At 48.6% G+C, this 23,965-nt stretch overlaps 1 protein-coding gene across 3 annotated transcripts in view; it reads left to right on the top strand.

The window, feature by feature from the left end:
- Nucleotides 1–5,756, top strand: part of KIRREL1 (kirre like nephrin family adhesion molecule 1) — a 103,710-nt gene extending 97,954 nt beyond the window's left edge. For all 3 annotated transcript variants that reach the window (XM_044944168.2, XM_006079647.4, XM_044944169.2), the window contains one exon: nt 170–5,756. In XM_044944168.2, the coding sequence (XP_044800103.2) occupies nt 170–646 (477 nt within the window). In that variant the 3' untranslated portion in view covers nt 647–5,756. The remainder of the gene's footprint in view (nt 1–169) is intronic.
- Nucleotides 5,757–23,965: the final 18,209 nt, after the last annotated feature.

Below are 23,965 nucleotides of genomic sequence, written 5' to 3'. Positions count from 1 at the left end.
AGGTGTGCGGAGGAAGGGTCAGGAGATTACTGAGGGAACAGAGGAGATGAAGAGTTACCAGGTGAGAACCTGGGCAGAGCCAGAGGAGGCCCAGAGGGCCTCGATGAGACTCCACACCCCTCCCCAAGAGGAACCCACCTTCTCATTCTCTTCTCTCATTGCCACCCAGGACCCCACCAATGGCTACTACAACGTCCGGGCCCACGAAGACCGCCCATCTTCCAGGGCAGTGCTCTATGCTGACTACCGTGCCCCCGGCCCTGCCCGCTTCGACGGCCGCCCCTCCTCCCGCCTCTCCCACTCCAGCGGCTACGCCCAGCTCAACACCTACAGCCGGGCCCCGGCCCCCGACTACGGCCCTGAGCCCACGCCCCCTGGTCCTGCTGCCCCCGCTGGCAACGATACTGCCAGCCAGCTGTCCTACGAGAACTATGAGAAGTTCAATTCCCATCCCTTCCCCGGGGCAGCAGGGTACCCCACCTACCGACTGGGCTACCCCCAGGCCCCACCGTCCGGCCTGGAGCGGACCCCATACGAGGCATACGACCCCATCGGCAAGTACGCCACTGCCACGCGATTCTCCTACACCTCCCAGCACTCGGACTACGGCCAGAGATTCCAGCAGCGCATGCAGACGCATGTGTAGGGCCGGCGCCTGGCCGGGGCATCTCTGCGGGGCAGAGGAGAAGGCTCTCACAGCTGTTCCCTGATATTCAGGGACATTGCCCGTTGTTGCTCCCGTCCTGGACCGGCCTTCCTCCTCCCACCGCAGCAGGCAGGGAGCAGGTCTCCCGGAAACACCCCGTCCCGAGGATGGTGCTCTGCGCATGCCCCAGCCTCCTGGGCCTGCCCTTCCCTCTTCTTCGGGAGGATGTGTCTCTTCTGACCTGCACTCTTGCCTGGCCCTAGTCTGGGGACTGGGAAAGTGAAGGTTGCGGAGAGCAGAGGGGCCACTTTTTAGCATTCCCTTTCTATGCCGTCCCTCTGGTCTCACGTGAGCGGATGGGGGCGTCCTGTGGGGAGGAGCAAGCTTTGGCCCAGGGGACACGGAGTGTCGGGGTGGGTGGCTCTGGTACAGATAGATTGCCTGGCCCGTCCCATCTGTTGTCCGCGTCACACCTTGGGTGCATCTCTCCCGCCTTGGGACTGCAGAAGGGACCTTGGATTTGTTTTTTTAGCCCTGGCACCGAGTTCAGATCCAGCCCTCGTTCAGCTGGGATTAAAATGCCAAGTCATCTTGGCTGCCCACTGCGGACCCCTGTCTCTCTGCCTGCAGAGGGATCCAGGTATCTCTCCTAACGCTGCCCTTTCCTCCTCCTCCTCCTCCTCCTCCTCCTCCTCCTTTTCCTCCTCTGTGCTGGGCCAGCCGGATAGGTCAGGGGGGTCGTGATGGAGAAGGATAGGTCAGGAACCACGTCCTGAGTCACCAGCAAGACAGCAGCGTGCTACATAGCAGTTTCCAGAACCCACGCTAGAGGGGGCCCATCCAAGCCCCCTCTCCTCCCCAGGAGGCCCCACTTCCTGCTTTAATGAGCCTGCCTGGGGAGTGGTGGTGAAAGGGCATGCTATAGGCTTTTTCAAAGACAACAAAACACAATTTTAGAACAAACAAACAAACAAAAAACCTCACGGGGTAAAAATATAAAACGAAGCTGTAGGGAGCTCCCCACCCAAGTACAAGTCCCAGTGGAAAGGAAAGGGTGAACCTGTTCTCTATCAGATTTCCAGTACCTTCCATTACTCTTTCAATCTCGAAGCACTTTGAATCCATTTTTAAACATTCAGGTGGTGAGACCTGTCACCCGATGGGCTCTATAGGACCAGAAGAGGGCCTGGCTGTCAGGCTCTGCTATCCTACCCCAGAGCTGACCAGCTGGTTAGAGAGGCCACCTTCTGGGGGACATCTGTGGGAGATGTTCTCTTTAGACGGGTTTTCGTTTGTTACGTATCTTTTTTTTCCCCGCCCCCCTGGACCAATCAGATTCTTTCTTCCACTTTCAGTGCCTTGAGTGTCCGGCTTTGGTTGACCGGCCTTGTGTGGGTGGCTGCACAGGGATCCGGTACTGTCAGCGCAAACTCACTGCCAAGTGTTGCAGAGTTTAGGGGATAGACGGGCGAGGGGACCTAGTAAGAGAAAGGGCTGACCCAGTAAGGTCACGCGGAAAGGCACTACAGGCAGCCGCGGCCCACGAAGCCTCCCACGCCCAGCCTCACCTCCATACACGCTCCTGCACTCACGCCCACATACGCATTCCACATTCTCAGCCGCCACCTCCTGACCAAAGAGAATGGGCGCTCCAAAGAGAACTCACTCCTCTGCCCCGACCTTCCCTTGCCAAGAAGCGTGGTCTGCTCTTCCCTTAGCTCAGCCCTAACGGGAGGGTCCTCTGTTAGAATTCCCAGAATGCGTTTTGCCCTTTCTCGTGGTCGCCATTCATTAGTCATGTTCGCTTTAATGAGTTACATGCTCATCAGCCACGGGCCATCGCCACCTTTGCAGATGGGTCTGTGGGGTGACATTCCTCGCCATCCCCTGGCAGTAAGGACAGCGCATACCCTGTAGCTCCAGTTCTGGCCTCTTCAGGCTGCGTCTGCATCCTCCTCCACTTCAGCAGGGGCAAGTCCCATGGACCAGCCCTTTCAGAGGCCTCATACAGGTTCACAGCGTTATTCCAACCTTACCCCTGGAAGCTGACTCCTTCCTGCACAAGCCTTTTCTGTGAGTTTGGTGACATGTCCAATAAGGATGCAGGTCCCTATGCAAATTCAGGCATATTTTGATGATTTTCACAGAAGCCACGGGGTAATCTAAACAGTTAAAATCTAAAGATGGTGGCTTTTTAAACAGGAACATTCCAAATGACTTCTGTTTGGCCGTGTTCTCTTGTTCCTCCTTTTTGGTTTCAGTACTGGGTCCATTCTGTTGGTGGAGAGGAGGCCTTGAGGTCACGGTAACTCAGCTGACACTGCAGGGAGCATGAGTGTCGGAAGCCAGATAGACTTACTTCCCTGTGAACACCGTGCAAGGCACAGGGAGGTGTCAGCATTCAGGACTGCCTCTACCCTGTGCAGTGTTTACTCTGGGCTGATCAGAGTCTGAGTGGGGAGCGACCTGTTAAGCCAATGGAATTGCCTTTCTCGGGCGTGGCAGATGCCCTTGAGCTTGGGAGGTTGTTACCTAAGGCTGGAATCCCCCAGCATGGGGCCTCAGCCCTTGATGTGGTCACTTTGGTGATTCTGACTGCCTTCGACATTCTAGTGCTGGTGAGAAGAGCAAGGCATCCAGAGAGGTGGGACCCAGTTCTGAAGCTGCCATTTACTGAGTGACCTTGGCCTAACCTCTAGGTTCATTGCCCACTATTTTCTAGTCTTTAAGATGAGGAGGGAGAATTGTACAAACCTGATTGTCCGACTCTTGCGTATTTTCATTTGGTGAGGTGGAAGGGCCTGCCATTCCTGGCAAGGATTTGGTAACAGCGGGTGGATGGGTGGGGGGAAGTTGAAAGGTTCTTCTCTTGAAAGAAGTTTTCACTATGGACTTCATCCTCTTGTCAGAAGTGTTGTGAATGAGTTTCCACTAAAAACTCCTTGATCTCAAACAGCAGCAGAAAGAATATCCTAAACCTCAGTGAAATTGATGTGGGATTATCCTTTGGACATTGTGCTGCTCCCCACTCAGAAGGCTGACAGGTTTGCAAAGATGTCTCTGGCCAAAGCAGGGCATGGTGAGTTTCCTTCACTGTGCCCCCAGGTTCCAGGTAACCTCTGTGGGAAAAAATGGAAGCAGCCACACTCCGCCCACGTCCTCTGGAGCACTCCCATGGCCCAGAAAGCTGGTCTCACTGAGCAACGGGAAGCCTGCAGACTAAGGCGTCTTGAGCTAGAGGGCAAGGTGTGAGAACAGTTGACCTGTCTGTTCAGGAGCAGTTCAGAAGGGCAGGTGGTAATGAGGAGGGAGTCCAGCAGTTACTGACTTCAGTTCTGCGTCTTGAAGAGGTTCTTGTGATTCTGGATGACCCACAGTCTCCTTGTGGAGGGTCCAGCTTGCATCCTAAATTGGGATCCCCCACCAAAGTCTAGCCACAATATTTGCATGAAGCAAAGTCCAGCGTAAGTCAGAAAGGAAAGGGGCTGTATGCTCTCACAGATAATCTTGCCTGCTTGGGATGAAAGAGATTAGTTTGATCTCACCCCACCCCTTCTTGTCTCCAAGCACTGCGCGCCCTAGTCCAGGTGCTGCCTTTCTGGTAATTTTGAGGGCAGCCTTTTCTGCTTGACAAGATGGAGCACACTGCCCCGGAGTCTCTTTTGCCCGGGTACCCTCTCATTAAATGGGTGGCTGTCTGTCAGGAGCCACATGTCCCGGGCTTTCTCAAATGGAATCAGATGGCGTCTCAGTGTATTTGGCTCATGTGCGCTGCCATTGTACACGGGCCACTCGTGTTTGGAGAAAGCCGTGTTAAAGCCGAGGCCTACCCCAGCTGTGCTGAACTGGCTCAGTGACATCACTTCCTCAGTCTTTGCTGAGAGGGTGATTCTGTCCCCACTGCTGTATGCAAAGCACCCAGGCCGCAGAAACCCTGGCTTCTCTGCCAGTTTGGTGCTGCGTGCCATGAGCCAAGTCACCCACTCTGTGCCTCTCCAGGCCCTTCTGCACGGCAGGGAATCACTTGAAAGGCATCAGTGAAGCTTCTGACTCTGGTGGGACCAGTGAGGACGTGGTAACAGACCACTGAAGTGCGCAGACCAAGGGATGTAATTGGAAAGGCATTTATTTTTGTGAAGAGGCTATAAAATTAGCATTTAAATATCCCATCCCCTTCTCCTGGCCTTCCCCTTACCACTGTCGCTCCCTTCTTGGAGGCCAGCCTCTTTCTGAAAGGCATTGGCCTCACTTATCAGCTGGGTCCTGACACTCCACCTCTGGGCTTCTGGAGAGGATGGAAGGATGTGTGGCTCGGGATGTTTCAGAATTAGGGAGATGGGGTTGGGGGGTGGGGGGGGGGTGGGAGGATCACATTTTCTTGCATCACTGTGAGTGAGTTCCAGGCCCTGCCCCTGGAAGAATAATTGCTGCGCAGAAGTCACAGGCCATACTGGGCGATTCTGGTACAAGCTTGCCCTTAAAAATAATAACAGTAATGATAATAACTCTGTTTGCATAGAGCTGTCTGTCACTCATTGCTACCAATCTCCTGTCCCCTAATCCTGGCTTTTTGCTGTCCCCAACCACTGCCCTTTGCAAGTGTTGGTGGGCCAATGGGGGTCTTCTTCATCTGGAGATTTTTAGATGCTGTCTCCTGGGAGTACCCCTGACTCTGGGGAGAGAGCAGCCAAGTTGCCAATACAATCAAACTCTGACACAATCTTGCTAGCAATAGTGACCCAGGAGATTTGGCTGCCTCCAGTCACACCAGAATGAGGTCCAGGGCTCCCTGTGGTCACGTTTTCTAACCCCACTCTTCTTGGGATTACAACCGCCATTTCTGACTCCAGTTAAATTTTCTCCACTCAAGCCCCGATAATAAATGGATCCATGATGATAATTAAGAGGAAAAAAAATATTATTTTTGTTAGGACAGACCATCGTAGATTTTTAGCAATGTGTATCTGTGTCCCTCACACTTTTCCTATTCTGCCTTTTTTCATTTTCCTTTTTTTTAAATATTATGTACTATATTTTTAGTCTCAAACACACTATATATTATATATATTTAATTTTTTTATATATATAAATATAAATGTTTTAAAAAGTACCATGTTTTGTGGTGTTTAATGTACAAGCAGCTCTAGTTACTTAAAAGCTTGGCTGATTTGGGGTGAAATGACCTGAATTGGAGGAGAAGATCGACTTTGGGATTGAGATGGCAGAGACGATCTATTTGTGTCACCTCCAGGCTGTGGGGAAACACGTTTTGTTCACCAGTTTGTGAGTGTCACAAAAGCCTGAGGCCAGTTGTGGCAGTTCAGGGACAAGCAGCCAGGGGCCCCCTGCTTTTGGAACACAGCATCCAAATGTTCAGTGCCAAATTTGATTATGGGGATAGGAAGGGGAGACTGAATCTGGGATCCAAATCCCAAAGGATTTGGGAGTGTGAGGGTGAACAGGACTGATTTCATTTATTTTAAAATGCGGTGGTTTGGGTAAAAATTCAAAATTGCCGGGTCACCAGCCCTTTGAACTTGAAGTGAAACAGAATGAAAAAACAGATGGTGTAGCAGTACACACACACAGGCCATCCTGCTGAGAAATTCTGGATCCCCAAGTTTAGTAGAATTTGCAGAGATTTTGCTTTGCTCTTTTCACAGCGGTGTTAGAGGATAACTGGCAAAAAAAAAAAGAAGCTGCTTTCAGATAATGTTTTTGAAAACTATAAATCACAAAAGAAATACAAGGGTTTATTTCCTTCAGCCAGGCTTCCCTAGTGGCCTAGACGGTACAGACTCTGCCTCCAATGCGGGAGACCTGGGTTCAATCCCTGGGTCGGGAAGATCCCCTGGAGGAGGACATGGCAACTCACTCCAATCTTCTTGCCTAGAGAATCCCATGGACAGAGGAGTCTGGCGGGTTGCAGTCCATAGGGTCGCAAAGAGTCGGACATGACTGAGCAGCTAACATACACATTTCCCTCATCCAGTTAAGAGTCCGGCAAACCAAAGATGGTCCACAGCAGCCTATTTGTACACAAGGGACATGAGACACCGTCATAGACAGATGGGACGTAGGAGCTGAAAAAAATATTTGAGAGATAATGCAGCCCATTTCCAAGAAGACTGTAAAGCACGACCAAGAGCTTCTACGGAGGGAGGGGCAGGATGCAGTGGGGACTGCAGTTTAAGTGTGTCCTGGACCATGAGCCTGTAGGTAGTCCATGAGGCGTTCAGTGATGAACGCCTGGATGAGGATGAGAGGCCCATGCAGTGTGAATCTCGAGTCTGCAGCCAGGTAAGTTGAACTGGCACAGGTAAAATATGGCATGATAGTTGAGATCCAGAAGTGAACAGAAGAATTGAAAAAAAAAACAAAGAGAAGAAGCAAGTTTATGCCATCATGGAGGCCCAAGTGCATTCTGTTAGGCCAAGTAGCGTTAGGGTATCTCCTGTGCTGTGTGTGTGCTTGGGATGCACTTTATTTGTCTCTGCATCCCCAGAGCCCAACCCCAGGGTCAGCAGGCACATGGGGACAAGTCTGTGAGCTGTATAGGGTGCCACATGCTGCTTGTCACACCAAAGTTCGTGTGCCCTAGGTCCAAACTGAAACACTGGAGTTTGGAGCAGGGAAAGAAGACCAACGAAGAAGATGGGAGACGTAGGTTTGTCTCAGGTTCATCTTCCAAGCCAGCTGAGGTGTAAGATTTGGGGGGAATGAGGGTGGTAGGGGGCATGACCTCCTTTTTGGTTGGTGGCAGATGACAGTGTGGTGTTTCAGGAATCTTAATCATCAGCCTCCTGGTTCCAACCGGTCTGGGGTCTATGGATTTGTGGTCAACATGTAGTCATCATCCTCCACCTGGGTGGGGAGTCTTAGTTCCCACAGAACAACTCAAAGAAGTGTGTCCGATTATTAGCTGTGTCCCTCAAGAGGAACTAGGACTCTGTTTCATCACTGAACTGTTGTTTCTTGACTGCTTTCCCTGTGTTTGTAGATCCCCTCACTTCCCTCATTAGTAACTGCTAGGGTCTGCCCTTCGGAACTCAGAGAAGGCCTAGGACAAATAAGAAATGGGGGACACAGGCCCCTAGGAGGGTCCTGCAGGGTCCTCTTCAGTTTCAAGTCCCCCTTTTCTTTGATATTCCTCAATCCTTAAGGGAACAGGGGTGGGTGGGACAAGAAATGGAATAAGGTTTTAGATGGTGAGATTAATCATAAGCTTGGCATGGGGACTCGGTTTTAGGGGGAATCCATTCATATCTAGGCCACAGGAGCCTGTCTCCTGTATTAGACCTATTCCTGTGCAGGGGCCCAGGCCCTTCTTCAAGTCACTTCCAGCCTGAGGGCAAGTAGTAATGACACCAACAGCCGCTTTACCACTGCTGTCTGCAGAGTTTAACAAGCTACTGTCTCCTTGAGAGTGCTCCTGCCTCACAACAGGAGCTCTTGCCCTTGGTACAAACCTGCTCCTGTCTGTACTTTCACACCCAAAGTGTGAACTTCAAAGTCCTCCAAGATCACCTTAGATCCCTCAGCCCTCCCTTTCACTCACCCAGCATTTCAACACAGTCTAACGGAATCATGCCTTGTTTGGAGTAACCCCTGCACTTTGCTGCCTCTATGCTTTTGTCCAGGCTCCTTTTTTTTGCCTGGAATGCCCATGTCCTTTGACTTGCTTATTGCAAATTTTACCCATATTTATGGCCCAGCTCAAAGGCCATCTCTCCCAGGAAGCCCTGCCTGATTTATCACGTACTCACAACAGGAGCTCTTGCTGTGAGCTCTTCTCTCCCTCCTGCGAAGTCTTAGGACAGGTGGCTACATCTCACTGATTTTATTTGTGACTGATGCTTTGATCACAGGGTTTTGTGTATAACACATCAGTATTTTCCTCTTAAAATAAGGGCATTTGAAGGCAGGGATCCTACATCTTTTTGTTTGTTTGTTTGTTTAGTATGCTCATCACCCAACAGAGTCCCTGGCACATAGTTGCTCAATATGTGCTAAAGGAATACAGGGATGGAGAGAAGGGAATCAAGCACACCAACATAATGCATAAAGGAGATTTACCCTGGAGGAGTCCATCCTTGATGAAGTGGGATAGCATGGTGATTAAAACATGGGCTCTCAAGTCAGTCTGCCAGGCTGACAGACATTACCAGTGCTCACTAATATTGAGTCCTCTATTTGAGTCCCCTGGCTATTGGGCAAGGCCAGCCTGACTAGTTTTGGCCAGTGTTCTGTAAACAGAAGTGACATGTCACTTCCAGACCAAAGCATTTAATTGCTAGTGAGACCCTCCAGCTCTTTCTTTGCCTGCCATAGCAACGGGAGCTCATTTATTCCAGATGGTATAACTTCAGTGGAAGTCCCTCTCGGCCTGGGTCCCTGAGTGGTAATGTGAAGCAGAACCCTTTTGCCAACCCACGATGAACATGCAGTTTTAAGGAGAAGTGAATCTTTGTTTTGTTAAGATACTGACGTTTTGGAGCTGTTTGTTACTGCGACATTGTTGTGCCCTATCCTGATAGATACATAGCTTCATTATTTGCTCCTGCTTCATCTTGAATAATGTTGGGGATGAAGAAGTTTTCTTCTACCCTTCTAGGTTCTTCAAACTTGTTTAAGAATTAAATTGACATGAGGCAGATTAATAAGAGCAAATCACCCAGAAATTAGTAGCATGTATACAGGGTAAAGATCCAGGAAAACTGAGTAGCTTACTTGACCAAAGCCCTTTCCTTAAATACCATCCTCAGCTAAAGACAAAAGAGGAGGTTGAGGGTGGGGAGAGTCAGTTATGGGAAGTTACAGTCGCCCACAAACAAGGGTGAGTATGATACACGTTTAGGTTTTTGTCTTCTTCCTTGGTAAAAACTTCTAGAGATTTGGTCATCCTACTCTTCCCAGTACAGGGAGGGAGACTCTGACAAGTGGAGGTTTCCCTTAGAGGTGTAAATGTTTCTTGTTCAGTTGCCCAATCCTGTCTGACTCTTGACTGTTTCTTACAATAGGGCAATTCCAACTTCCTTTAGAGCTCGTCCCAAGTCTCCTGTTTCACAGAAAATACCCAGATTAAAACAATATGCCAAAAACATATTTTAGGGTGACAAATTCTGTTCGTCTACAGTAAGTTACTCTATCTCTCTGCATCTCACTCTCCTCCCTGTGAAATGGACTAGTAGTTCCTTTTCCCATATAAAGTACTCAGCAGAGTTCCCAGCAAGTGAGTATTCAGTAAATGTTTGCTTGTATTAGCCTGGAGAAAGGGGAGCAGGGAGCATATACCCCTTTCCCCTCTGCCCCTTTTCCTTAGAGACATCACAAAAGATGTCAGCAATTGCCAAAGGGTTATGAAAAGACCATGGCCTCTGGAATGAGAAGATTTAGGTTAACATCCCAGCAGTGTCTCCTGAAAGTCTGTTTCAGGGCAGGTCAGCACATCTTTCTGAACTGCCTTTTCTTTATCTGTACAATGTTCTGAACACTCAGTGAGATGAGGTACACAAAAACCCTTTGTAAATTGCTAAAAGCTATTCAAATGTGAGTTGATTACTTGGGTCTATTAACTCTCTAGCATCCCACTCCCACCCATCGCCACTCTCTGCAGCATGCATGCCACACACCTTGCTCCTACAACCATACCCCGACCCCTACCCTTGCACACAAGATACTGGGAGCTCTAAGCGTGGCCTGGTATTGACAGAATGTTCCCATCCAGCTGGGATGACAGAGACCGTCTTTCTGGTCCCCAAGGTTCTAAAACCAAAAGACCCACTCTGCAAAGCAGAAACCTGGGGGAGGAGAGAGATCACTTCATGGCACTCACTTTCCCATTTCCTTTACTCATTGTAATTAACTACACAGAGGCGACCTCCTGGGGAGAGCAGGGCCATCAGCTCCCAGAACTGAACCAAGAGCTTTGTCTTTTTGTTCCTCTCCACATAATACTGCTCTCTTGGTGGTCGCTATGCAAACACATCCTGCATTCATTTGCAAACTGGGGAATATTTCATATTTTGAGACTCAGATAAATGTTCCATCTCCCCAGAAGAGACACAGGTTGGGACTTCTTTGCAAATAGTCTCATGTCAATCCTCCTAGTCTGGCTGCTCAGTGATATTGTAGCCTGAGGGATGACCAAAACCTTGCTCTTCTCAGAGCCCTCACAAAAATAGATGCTTACCTGTGGAGAAGAGAATCTCAAAAATTGAAGGCATCTCTCGAGCCAACTACGGACCCAAAGGAGGAGCCGCTATTCTGCCTCAGAGACAAGGCTTTGCGTCAGGGCCGTCAGGGGACTGGAAAACAGGGTGGCTTTTTATGGAGTCTGGGCTTTGGAATCTGAATGTTTGGGCTTCCCTCCAGCTTTCCCAGGCACCAGCTCGATGCCTTTGGGAAAATCATTTGACCTCTTTGGGCCTCGGTTTTCTCGCTGATAAAAATTATTCCTTCATTCATGAAAAAAATATTTATTGAACATTCCCCATATGTCTGGCATTATTTCAAGCCCTGGGGGCTACAGCATGGAACATTGCAAAGTCCCTGCTCTTATGGCACTTATGTTATAATGATGTGAAAGGGACAATAAACAGATAAGTGTGTGTCAGATAATGGTAAGTACTCGGGAGAGACACAGAGCTGAGTACAGGGGATCATGAAGGATGGACTGGGTTGGGTGGTCAGAGAAAGCCTCTGTAAGAGGACAGGTAAACTTGGAAAAAGAATATTCCAGGCAGAGGGAACAGCAGCTGTGAAGATCCTGAGTCAAGAAATGACTTTAAAAGATTTAAGGCTCAGCAAGGAATCTGTCCAGGGAGAGTAGAAAGAGGTGGTAGGAGATCCTATTAGAGAGAAAAGATGGAGTCAAACAGATCCATGAGAACCTGCAGGCCATTGAAAGGACTTTGGAAATTATTCTGAGATGGGAAAATGAAGTAAATCAAGCCATATATGATTGCTGTGTTCATAGATCAGAAATGGTTGAACATCAGCGATTTTATATGGTTCAACCTAATAGATGTAAACATTGCTGTTGCTGTTTAGTCGCTAAGCCATGTCCAACTCTTTTCAACCCCATGAACTGTAGCCCGCCAGGCTCCTCATGCAGTATTGTTAATTTATTATTACTACTTTTTTAAGAAACCAAGTTTTTCTATTATTTCAGCAGGATTAATTAAAAGACATTTCTTCCTTCCACTGAGCACGAATCTGCCTCCTTGCAGTTTTCTCCCAACGCTGTAATTCTGCCTTCAGGGCACTGCTGTCTGTCGTCACCACCCCCTTTTCCCAAACTACTCTTTTGATATTGAAATACAGTTGTCAAGATGTTATGCTTCTTCCCAGATACCTCTTTTCCGAGTTAAATAATATTTCTGATTCTTCATTTTCTCTTATGATATGGTTTCCTGACTCTTCCACATCTGCCCTTTAGAGTGAGTTTTGAACAACTGCTAGAAAACAACCTCACCCACTTCACCCCACAGTCTGAAGGATATTCCCAACCTCAACCCAGTAAGGTTCTCTATGTTCCTTCACCTTCTTACAGTCAATAAGTACAGACAGTATCTTCTGACTCTTCCCCAAAAGAAAGTGGAGGCCCCTTAATTTTCCAGTGACCCTGAATGCTACCCCTTCCACTGCAGTGAGAATACCAGATTCTCACACAATAATCCCTAGAAGATGGAATAAGAGGGGTTCCCAGGTCTGGCACTTCAACCTAGATTCTTCAGGGTCCCCCAAGGCTTGGAATGCTCTGTGTGGAATGGCCACATTCTTGGAATGGCCTACTTGGAATTTTTTAATGGCTAGCATCACAGTGTTTCAGACTTGGCTTCTAGGATTTAAGATCTTTTAGCTGTCTGGTTTTGAAACTGTGCAACTCAGATTGGGACTTGAACCCTCTTAACTGAGATCACACACCTGGTCTCAGGAATTAACGAAGCACAGATTCTTTATGTCTCCTTACAGAAAGAATTCAGAGGCAAAGTGATAGGTAAGAAGTGGGTTTATTTAGAAACACTCTGCAGACAGCGTGTGGGCCAGACCAGAAGGTGAGAGCAGCACCAGGGCATGGGGTTGTGTTCTCATAGGGGTGGGTAATTTCATAAGCTAATGAATGGGAGGAGTGTTCTAGCTATTTGGGGGAACGGGTGGGGATTTCCAGGAATTGGGCTACCACCCACTTTTTGACCTTTATGGTCAGTCTTGGAACTGTCCTGGCACCTGCGGTACATCAGCTTGCTGATGTGTCAAAATGAGTATGCACTGAGGCTTAAGGTCTAGTGGAAATTGACTCATCTACCATCTTAGACCTAGCTGGTTCTAATCAGTTTATGTCATGTCCTTGGGCTATGTCATTTTTTTTTTAAAGATTGTGCTCTGTCCCCTTCCTTTCTGTGTTCAGTTTGAGAATCAGGAGATATGGGTTCAAGTCTAGTTATGGAAGCTTTCTGAGTCTCAGTTTTCTTATCCATAAAATGGGAATAATGATCCTATGTCATCAGCTGAGGGAAGAGCTAGCACAATGGGATATTAAATGAGCATGTTTCCCCAAACCCACCATGAGGCCTGGCCTTCACTGCTATCCCCTAATCGGTCCTTCGGCACTGCCCAGACCTCTGCAGTGACTAGATGTTTTCTCCGTTTCCATTCTTTGTGTCCCTAGATTCTGTTCTCCACAGCAGGGCATTGATAGTGATTCCCTAGGGGATTGTTACCCTGGGTGCATGTATGTGTGGTCAGTCATGTCCTACTCTTTATAACCCCATGGAGTGTAGCTTGCCAGGCTCCTCTGTCCATGGGATTTCCCAAGGAAGAATACTGAAGTGGGTTGCCATTTCCTTCTCTAGGATATCTTTCCAGCCCAGGGATCAAACCCAGGTCTCCTGCATTGCAGGTGGATTCTTTACTACCAGGGAAGCCATTATTACCCTACTTGGGGAGAAAAAGAATCTCTTCTTAGTTTCACCATCAATATTATGCAACCTGAGTAATCATTTTAAAATGTAAATCATATCACTTCACTGCTTTGCTCTGGGCCTGTCACTTCTTACTCCACCTAGAATAGAATCCACTCTCACCTCCAACAGGCCCTGACTTACCTGGCTCCTGCCACCCTCCATCCTCAATTGGTCGCTTAGCACTCTGGTTCCACCAGCCTTGCTCTCTTGATCCCTGGATCCCTTTCTTCAGTGAAACTACCTGAAGTGCGGTGGGGGTACTTCTGGGGTACCAGAAACTACCTGGAGTGCGCTTAGTATAGGCAAAGGAAGTGTTGCTCAATCGTGTATGACTTTTTGTGACCCCATGGATTGTAGCTCACCAGGGATTCCATGGCTTTCTCCAGGCAAGAATACTGAGTAGGTAGTCATTCCTTTCTCCAAGGGATCTTCCTGACCAAGGGATCGAACCCTAGTCTCCTGCATTGTAGGCAGATTCTTCATTGTCTCAGCCACCAGGGTAGGGAAGAAGCTAACATTTATTAAGTAAATGTGCCAAGCACTTTCATAAATGTGATTATGTGCAACGTTCAGAAGAATGGGCCTTGGAAGCCAAGCCTTAAAGGGAATTCCCCATTCTCCATCCCAGGTCCCATGGGGCCAACTCAGAAAAGCTCAGGAAATAAACCCAAGAAACTTCCAGCCTCAGAGCCCCCAGGCCTCCAGCTCTCTCCTTCTAATAACCTAAAGGGCTATTAACAATCTTTTCACTTATTAAAGCAATATATTTTTTTTTTTGGATGCCTGTCCCTTTGGTCTGACCACATGTCACAGAATGAAGCTGGAATGCCAGATCGTCCTTTAAAAGGGCAGCCCCTCCCTAGGGTAGGAAAAGAGAGACAGACCTCATTGTTCAAAACCACCCCTTTCTTTCTCTTTTAAAAAAATATTTATTTATTTGGCTGTACCAGGTCTTAGCTGCAGCATGAGGGATCTTTGATCTTCACTGTTGCTTGCTGAATTTTTAGTTGAAGCAATTGAACTCCTAGTTGCGATGTGTGGGGTATTATTCCCTGACCAGGGAGCAAACCTGTGCCCCCTGCATTGGGACCGCAGAGTCTTGGCCACTGGACCACCAGGGTAGTCCCAAGAATTGTCCCTTTCTTATGGGCGGGCATAGCCCCACCCAGTGCTGGGCACAGGTTTGCCTTGGATTAGAAACTCCATGGCGAGGAGGAGAATTCGCTGGTGGTCCAGTGGTTAGGACTCTTTACTGTCACTGCCAAGGGCCCAGGGTTCAATCCCTGGTCAGGAAACTAAAATCCCACAAGCCATGTGGCCAAAAAAAAAAAAAAAAAAAAGAGAGAGAGAGGGAGAGAGAGTTGCAGCTCCTGAGTTCTTCCTTGTGTCATGTGGGATTTTTTCATGCCACTCTCCAGTTGTGGCTTACAGACTCAGTGGTCGCAGCACTTGGGCTCAGTTGCTTCAAGGCATGTGGGATCTTAGTTCCCCAGCCAGGGATTGAATCCACTCCTGCATAGGAAGGTGGATCCTTAACTACTGGACTACCAGGGAAATCCCACGAGAATAATTTTTTTTAACAAAAATTAATCATGATTTTCATACAAATACAAAATAAATGTGTCAAAACTGTATTTAATCATTAATGAGAGACACAGTTAGATGTTTCAACTGCTTTAAAGGAAAATTCAAAATATCACACTTAGGTCAACCAGGACTTCTGAAATAAATTTTTGTGCACGAGGCACTAATCAATTGCACTCTACCATACACAACTTGTTTGCATTTCGATGGACAAGAATCATTTGAATTATTAGCTTTCCACAACTTAGAGGGTATAAAACAGCAAATAGACAGTGAAGAACAGAGATAACCTTGATGGGGAAGTTAGGCAGGACATCCATCTATCTTTTTTTTTTCTCCCTTTTAAAGCCTTTCCCAGTACCTCCTTGACCTGTCTACTAACCACCATGCCTAAAACTCTCCCTTTTGCTCTGCAGTGTCACCTCAAATTCTCCTACACCTGACTACTCTTTCTCAGCAGGAGTAGACTCTTTCTCTATCTGTCCCTTAAATGCAGGTAGTATCCAGTGTATTGTCTTGGACCCTCTTCTCCCTTTACTCAGGCTTTTGAAGTTAATCTCCTCTATTCTTTTGTCTTTAAGTCACTAGAGTTGCACTGATGACTCGCAACTGTCTATCTCCAGCATAGCTTCCTTCAGAGTTGCAGGCCCTACATTTTTAAGATACTTTCCCAGAACCTCAAATACAACATGCTTTACCTACAAATCCACCTTTTCTTCCTTGGATAAAGTCACCTTTTATCCACTTACTTAATCTAAAACCTTGGGAAGCAAGCTTATCTTTTCCCCCTTCCTTCTGCCTCATATGCAATCAGTCACCAAGACCTGCAGATGCTGCTTCCTTGCTGGTGCTGAGTCTTGCTCCCCATTCCCATTATGCTTGCCTTGGTTCAGGCTTTCTTCACTTGTCTGGATTAATATGGGAGACTTCCATCTGATCTTTCTCTCTCCAGCCTGATTCCATCTAATCCATATTTGACTTGGTTGCTAAACAATCGTCTAAAATGCAAATCTGATGTGATACTCTTGTCCCTGAAGTCATCCCATGCATGGCTCCCTGTCAAGGTCAGAACAAAATTAAGCCCATTAGCAAGTCAGTCGAGGGCTCCATGAACTGGCCCTCTCTGTTGAGCCTCATGTCTGGTTCAGTCCGTTTCTAGGACTTTAGGAGAACACTTGTGAGTCTACTTACAGTTCCCCATCATGTGGGCCATGCCATTTCCTGCCTCCCTTAAATGGGTTCTCTCCTTGAAAGAGAGAGAGAACTCTCTTGTTCATCCCCCTTCACCTTTTCTAAGCTAACCCCTGGGCTTTTCTGCCTGGAGATTTTCTCACCTCCTGCATTGTCTTGATATGGGTTCCTCATGGGTGCTCTTTTACTGTGCCCCTATCTCTGGACCCAGAGTCACAGACAGGTTTGTGATTGTTGGCCTATCCCAGGAAAAACTCTGGCTCCCCTGCTTTTTTCTTTCTATGCACTCGGCACACTGGCTTCTCACTGTTTATTTGAGTGGTTTCCTCATGAGACTGGGAGCTCCTTGCAGGTAAGGACTAGGCTCCATATGTACTCCTTTCCCCACTCAATGTCTTCTTCCTACAGAGTTTCTGAGGATGGCTAATCTCCCCTGAGGAGGTTTTGAAATCATGTAACTCAGACTGGGACTTGAATCCACAGTCTTTTAATTGAGATCACACACCTCATCTCAGGACCTATTGAAACTCAGGTTCTTGATGTCTCATCCCAGAAAGAGTTCAGTGAGAGACAAGTGGTAGGTAAGAAGTCAATCTGTGTTGAGAGAGTCATTTCAAAAGCTGAGAGGCCCCCAAATATGGGGTGGTTAGTTTTTATGGGCTGGGTAATTTCATAGGCAAGTAAAGAACCTGCCTGTTAATGCAGGAGACATAAGAGCTACGGATTTGATCCCTGTGTTGGAAAGATCCGCTGGAGGAGGGCATGGCAACTCACTCCAATGTTCTTGCTTGGAGAATCCCATGGACAGAAGAGCCTGGTGGGCTACAGTCCATAGGGTTGCAAAGAGTCAGATATGACTGAAATGACTTAGCACACACACAATTTCATAGGCTAATAATAGGTAGGAGGATTATTCCAACTATTTCAAGGAAGGGGCAGAGATTTCCAGGACTTGGGCCACTGCTCTGGTTTTGATCTTTGACGGTCCTCCTGGTGATTGTCATGGTGCTGGTGGGTGTATCACTTAGCATGCTAATGTATTACAATGAGCATGTAATGAGGCTCAAGGTCCATTGGAAGTCAAATCTTCTACCATCTTGGACCTAGTTGGTTCCAACCTGTTTTTGTCATTGTTCTGTGACTATGTCATTCTCCCAAAGACTGTGCCCTGCCCCCTTCCCTCCTGTCTCAAGTTCAGCCAATATGTAACATCATGTATAGTTCCTCTGCCCTATATAGAATCTCAAGGCAGAACAAGAATTGCAGGAAGCCAATAGTAAGTGGCGGAAAAGAACCTGTGATGAATTGATTTGGATCTCTAGTTTCATTTTTTACACCCATTCATTGTTTCATTCAGTGCCTCAGTGCTAAGTCTCTAGGGTATACTGGTAAGTAAGTAAAGCTTTCTGCCCTTCAGAAATGTGCAGTCAAATAGTAGAGACCTTTATGCATGCAAATGTAATTTGTGACGTAACTGCTAGATACCAGGAATCTGAACACAGTGCCACCTTAGCAGAAAGAAGACAGCCATTGCTTGTAACTGTTGGGAGTTCAGAGTGAGAACTGCTGCCCTCTGACAGGGACTGGAAGTATGAGAAAGCCTGCTTTTTCAAAAGCAGAAAGGCATTCCAGGCAGAAGCAAGTGACCCGAAAAGACAGAAGCTCTTGGTATCGTTTTTCCTGGGATCAGCCAATAGTCAAAAACTTGTCTGTGGACTGGATGCAGATGGGCATACGGGTGCAAACCGGTGTTTAGAGTTTGGAGATTCTCCCAGACCTATCCCCACGCGCCCTTGACCTCTCGGGCACCCGGTGCAGCCACCCACGCCGGGATAGGGACTCTAGGCTCCGGGAGCGGTGGGGGCGGGCGGCGCTGCGGACCCGGCGGGCACCGCGGGGCTGCCTCTGCCCGCCGGCAGCCGGGGCCTCCTCCGTGCGCCTCTCCACGCCTGGTTTATTATGCACGAGGCAGGCAATTTGCCTTCCGCCCCGGGGACCCATCTCGGAGACAAGAAGGTAGTTTGTTCTCTGTAATGGCTTCTGCTGGAGTGTGGCGGGGCCGAGGCGCGAGGCGGGAGCAGGGAGTTCGGGCGGGCGGGGAGCCGGGAGTAGGGAGCAGGGAGCGGGGAGAGGAGAGCGCGGTGCGCAGGGCGCCTCCCAGCGGCCATTCGGAGCCCGAAGCCAGAGCGGAGGAAGCCAACTCGTTTTCTCTACCCTTCTTTCTGCTGCCTTTTTTGCCTCTTAAGCGGTTTCCTTTGTTTCTTCCACTTCCCTCTGTCTTTCGGCTTCATATTCTTGAGCCTCACTTAGTGTTTCCTTCCCTCTCCGTCGATTCCTCCCTATCACCGGAGACGAGATGGGTAAGAGGAATACAGGGATGATTAAAACAGTCATCTCTCCTCGCGTGGAATTCAGGCTCGCAGGGAAATTTGGCTCACTCCTTTCCTGGTCTCAGCTACCTCTGCCTCTCTTTTCCCCTTTGGCATATTCCTTTTCAGTTTCTTAGCCAATTCTAATCTCTGTCCCTATGCCCACAGGAAGACATCTTCAGTACCTTGCCTATCATTTCCAGGGGGTGAAAAATCAAGATTGATATCAAGGAACTTCGCTGGTGTTCCAGTGACTAAGACTGGGGCTCCCAATGCAGGAGTCCCAGGTTCAATCCTTGGTCAGAGAACTAGATCCCACATAGTGCAACTAAATTTGTGCGCTGCAACTAAAGATTCCGAATGCCAGAGCAAAGATCCGGAGTGCCCCAAACTAAGACCCCATGCAGCCAAAAAAAAAAAAAAAAAAAAGGACTGATTCCAAGAATGAGCATTTCCTCCTCATTCACCTGAAGTGTTTCCTTCCTGAAGCCAAAAGTCTTCTAGGACAGAGAGAGAGAGAGAGTAAGGACAGATAGAAATCCAGAGACTGCCAGGCTGGGATTTCTTGGGATTATCTTCTCTCAGTGAGGGTTGACTGAATCAGCCACTTGATCATCTTCTCAACTGTAAGTTTCACTCACAAGTCTTAGAAAGAAGGTGGAAGTTGTGTGTCTCTTTCAGAATTATTCCTCGAGATTTCATCACCCCCAACCTCTTTACTGTGCCATCAAACCACCACTTCAGGCAATGGAACTTGTGTCCATGGAGGCATCTGCATAGCAGGATATGAGCGCTGAGTGAGCAGCGAGTGCTTGCCGTTTAATTCAGGTGGATGAGCTGTGTGCTCCTGATCCTTTCCTCCTCTCTGAACCTCAGTTCTCTCATCTGTAAAAGTAAAAAGGTTGCATTGGATGGGCTTGGAAATCCACAGACTGTGTTAATCCATGACTCTATGTTAGAGGTAGAGACTGTCCCTAATATCCCAGGCAGGAGACTGTCTTCTACGGTCATAGATTCAGGAAGGTTCTCTGTACAAGGGGAGCCTGTGAATAGAAGGGAGTGTCAGGGTAGGCAGGGGCAGGGAAGAAGGAGCAGGAGTCATCTGGGGCAGATGTGTCTGAAGGAAGCAGGGGATGAGGAGCTGGGCTGGGATGCAAGTGTAGCCTCAGGAAGAGAGTGTGGGGACTGGGAAGGTTGGAAAGTGAAGGGGTGGGGGTTGAAGCCCAGAGCTTGAGGACATATCAGGTGATGTCTTCAGTGTGGAGGAAGTTGAAAAGCTCTCAGGGAGCGAGGAGGGAGTGGCAGGAGGAGCCAGAAGGGCCCCAGCAGACCTGGAGGAAGAGAACAAGAGAGGGCCCGGACCAGGGGTTGAGCAGGGACAGTGGTTTATGAGCTTCAAGGGCATGTGACTTGGAGAGTGAGGAGGAGCTGTGTTGTGGGGGATCTGAACCTTCCTGCTGAATCCCTTCCAAGCCCGCTGTCATCTGAAGACCCTGTCCCCTGAGGTTTACTGGACTTTCTTATTCCAAAGAACTTGTGGGTTTATGCCCAAGGAGTCTCCTCCTCCTCAGGAAAAGAGAAGTGGTTTCTTGTGGAAAGGCAGGAAGACCCTGGGTGTGTGTGTTTGTGTGGGGCAGGTGTATGTACAGCGAGGTCTGTGTAGGGAATGGGGATGCACATATGGACTGGGGTGTGCCTGGATCAGGACGTGGATGTGTGTGTGTGTGCACATGCGCCCACAGGAATGGGGATGCTGCTGGGGCTGCGTGGGGCTTAAGAGCACCTGCCAGAGCCCAGCCACAGCTCTGGGAAAAGAGGGAGGAGCCAAGGGAAGGTTGAGAACCCGAGAGGAGTGATATAAATGGAGCAGGCCCAGGCTGCATGGCGGAAGGAGAATGAATGGGCCTGACAAGGAGGAGGAACCTTTCCTCAGTTACCCATCTTATGAAAGAGAACAAAGGAACAGGGAGGAGGCATAGCACAGAGAGAGAGAGGAGCCAAATGGAGGAGGAGGACGGGGGTAGAGAGGGCAGGAGGAGAATGACAAAGCTTGTCGGAGACTGATCCGAGAAGGCGAGGCCCATTCAGCTCAGTAATACTCGTGTGCCTCCCCTGGGCACTGTGAGGCTGGGCAGGGAAAAGGCGGTTCCAGCCTTTCGGGTGGTGGAAGATGCAACCACAGGTAATTCCACTATGAGATGGGGTGGGGGAAGCTGCTAACCTCACCTGGGATTTCAGAGGAGGCTCTAGGGAAGAATGAGCAACATACTGAGATACAATATATAGATACAGCAAGAGGAAGAGTGTGACAGGCTCTGGGCTAAAGAACGTGGTCCAAGAGAGAACTATCGATCACAGAAGCCTCCTCACTGGAGCTCTCTCCGTCCCTCGATAGACGACATCAATCACTCTGTCTTGGTGGGCTGCCCAATATGCTGCACATATTCTGCTCTGCTCTTTGGTGATACAGACCAGTCTATGTCACACTCGGTGCCAGACATTCCATTGATGCTCAATAGATGCTCCACGAATAAATGACCGAACAAGGGACAATATTTTGGTTTTAGTTTTATTGATGAGGGAGTCAAAGCTGTCCCTCAGCTTTGGAAGAACTGAAAACTAAATTCTTTGTAGATTCCCTGGGCTTAAACAGTCCGTTTTTCTCTTTCTTAAAAAAGAAAAAAAAAGTATGTTCATAGGTTTGATTTATTTTTATTAGCTTTCATGCTGGTCAACATAAAATAATTATAAGAATACAGTGAAATCACCACCATTTTATTTATTTATTTAAAGTTTAGAAAGTTCGTAGGCTATATACATTATCTTCCACGTTTTCTCCTGGGAACATTAAAAAATAAAATCCTGTCATGCAACAGAAAAAGTTTTAATCGAAAGAGGAAGGAAAAAGGGGAAGATAGGGGAAGGAAAAGGGGGAAGATAGTGGGTGTGGGGAGAATGCAGGCAGGAGTCTGGGAGACGGGGAGACCCTCCCCCTATCCGTGAGAAACTGCAATTCCCACCAGCTCCCAGAGCAGAACCAGGGGCGCCAGTTGGGACCCCTCCAGGCTCTGGGCGGCTTCTCCTCTAGAGGGCGCAGCAGAGCACCTTGTGTCGGGTCCGCACGGCCCCTGGGGGTCTGGCATGTGGCCTCTCACAGAGCAACTAGCTTTGGACGAGGCGCAGGGAGCGCACTGACTGTCCCTGCGTCTGTCATCGCCTAAGAGAGCCACGACACAGTCCAGAGAAGCCTTTGCGCTTCAGCCAGGGCCCGCCCCAGTCCTTCCTGGCTCCACTGTCCGCCCAGCTGTGGATGAGTAATGGGTCAGCCGCGCTCAGCATTGCCCCCTCCCGCTCTTCCACGCCCCCTGCCCCCGCCCCGCCCCCTCCTTCCCTCCACCACACGCAGCGTCTGGAGGTTGCCATACTCGGAGAAGGGTAAGGCCGAGCACAATTTATCTCTGTGTAATTATCTGTCAGGTACAGCTTGTGAAGCCTCGGCCACCTCCCCCCAGCCCTGCAAGAAAATAAATTACACACATGCACTTGGAGACACGGATGGCACGATGCTGCCCTGCACCCCGCAGCGGGCTCATCTCTGGGAGGAACGCGCTGCTCAGGCGAGCCCAGGACTGCTGATACCTGCACTGCGGCCGGACACCCATCCTCCGTCCTCCAGCCCTGACACGTCTGCTTTCATCTTTTTCAGCCCGAGTGCCTCGCCTGGAGAGAAGGGGAAGAGCCATTTGGCCGCTAAGAAGTCATGGATGCAGAGAGAGAAGGAAAACAAATTCTTAGCCGTTTCTGATAAGAGGAGTTGGAGATGGGAGAATGGCCTGAAAGTTGCCTATAATTTCTAAAATAGACTGTAAGGCAACCGCGATGCAATGACTGAGTCTCTTCTCTGTGACCAGTGATGGTGGCCAGTGTACAGTCAGCGGATCTGGGGCCCATGCTGAGCTCTTTACACACGTTGTTTCATGGAGCTCCGCCAGGAAGCCCTGTGGGATGGGTGTTTTTTGTTCCCCCTGCGGAGATGAGGACTCGGAGACTCAGAGAAGTTGAGTGACCTGCCCTCAGTCACACAGCTGGTTGTGCCTGACTTGAGGCCAAGCTCTTCACTATTATGGGGTGGGGCTCCACGGAGCTTTAGCCCTTGAAGGCAGAGGGCAGGAGATGGGCTGTTGTGCATTTCTTGTGTGAGCTTCTGTTTCTTCCTCTTTAAAATATGCACAATATGGTCTTCTCTGAATTCTTGTAACAGTTAAACAAGATAGCAAGTCAGTGTAGGAGAAAGGAGATACTGCACTCTTCTGCCCTCTCTCCACTGTCTCTCTCTATGCAGGGAGCCTGGTTGGACACAGACATCCTTGAGGACTCAGAGAAGCATTTGGGGTCAGGGGGCCTGATCCTTTCTGTGTGCAGGACTCCACTGGCAGTCTAGTGAAGCCGATGTTCCCAAATGCATACACTGAAACACCTAAGATTACGAAGGAAGCCAATTGTACTGAAATACTGTTATCGAAAGAGTTAAAAAAAAAACAACAAAAAAACCCACACCAAATTTCTGACAGAGTAATCTACCACTTTTTTTTAACAAGGCATTCAATAACAAGATCTAGCAGCAGATCTAATAACTACCATAATTTCCAAGTTGTGATGAGTGCAAATAATATTTCAAGAGACCTGCAGCAACTGAGAGAATGTGAAAGCATCTTGATTTCAGTTAGTGACAGGAGCACAGGCACTGCTAATCCTACTGGGGCTCGTAGTGGAGAAATACTAAATTCACTTAGAGGTTAGTGAGATGTATCACCCTCTCCAGTTTGTTCCCAGAACCCATCGCCCCCTAAAATCTATCCATGGGTCCAGGTTAAGAGTAGAAGTGACTGGCTGAAATACATATTAGTGTGAATTACAAAGTACAATTTAAGGGTAGACAACTGGGGAGACAGGCCTTCCCTGGTGGCTCAGACAGTAAAGAATCTGCCTGCAATGTGGGAGACCTGGGTTCAATCCTTGGATTGGGAAGATCCCCTGGAGTAGAGAATGGCTACCCACTCCAGTTTTCTGGCCTGGACAGTTCTATGGACAGAGGAACTTGGCAGGTTACAGTCCTTGAGGTCTCAAAGAGTTGGACACAACTGAGCGACTTTCACTTTACAATGGGGGAGATCAGATGAAGCCTTCCTTCAGACAGAGAGGTCTGG

Source organism: Bubalus bubalis, chromosome 6 (assembly GCF_019923935.1).
Source record: "Bubalus bubalis isolate 160015118507 breed Murrah chromosome 6, NDDB_SH_1, whole genome shotgun sequence".
Lineage (NCBI taxonomy): Eukaryota > Metazoa > Chordata > Mammalia > Artiodactyla > Bovidae > Bubalus > Bubalus bubalis.
Note: the sequence above shows the minus strand (reverse complement) of the source record. Positions and strands in the feature narration are given on the sequence as shown.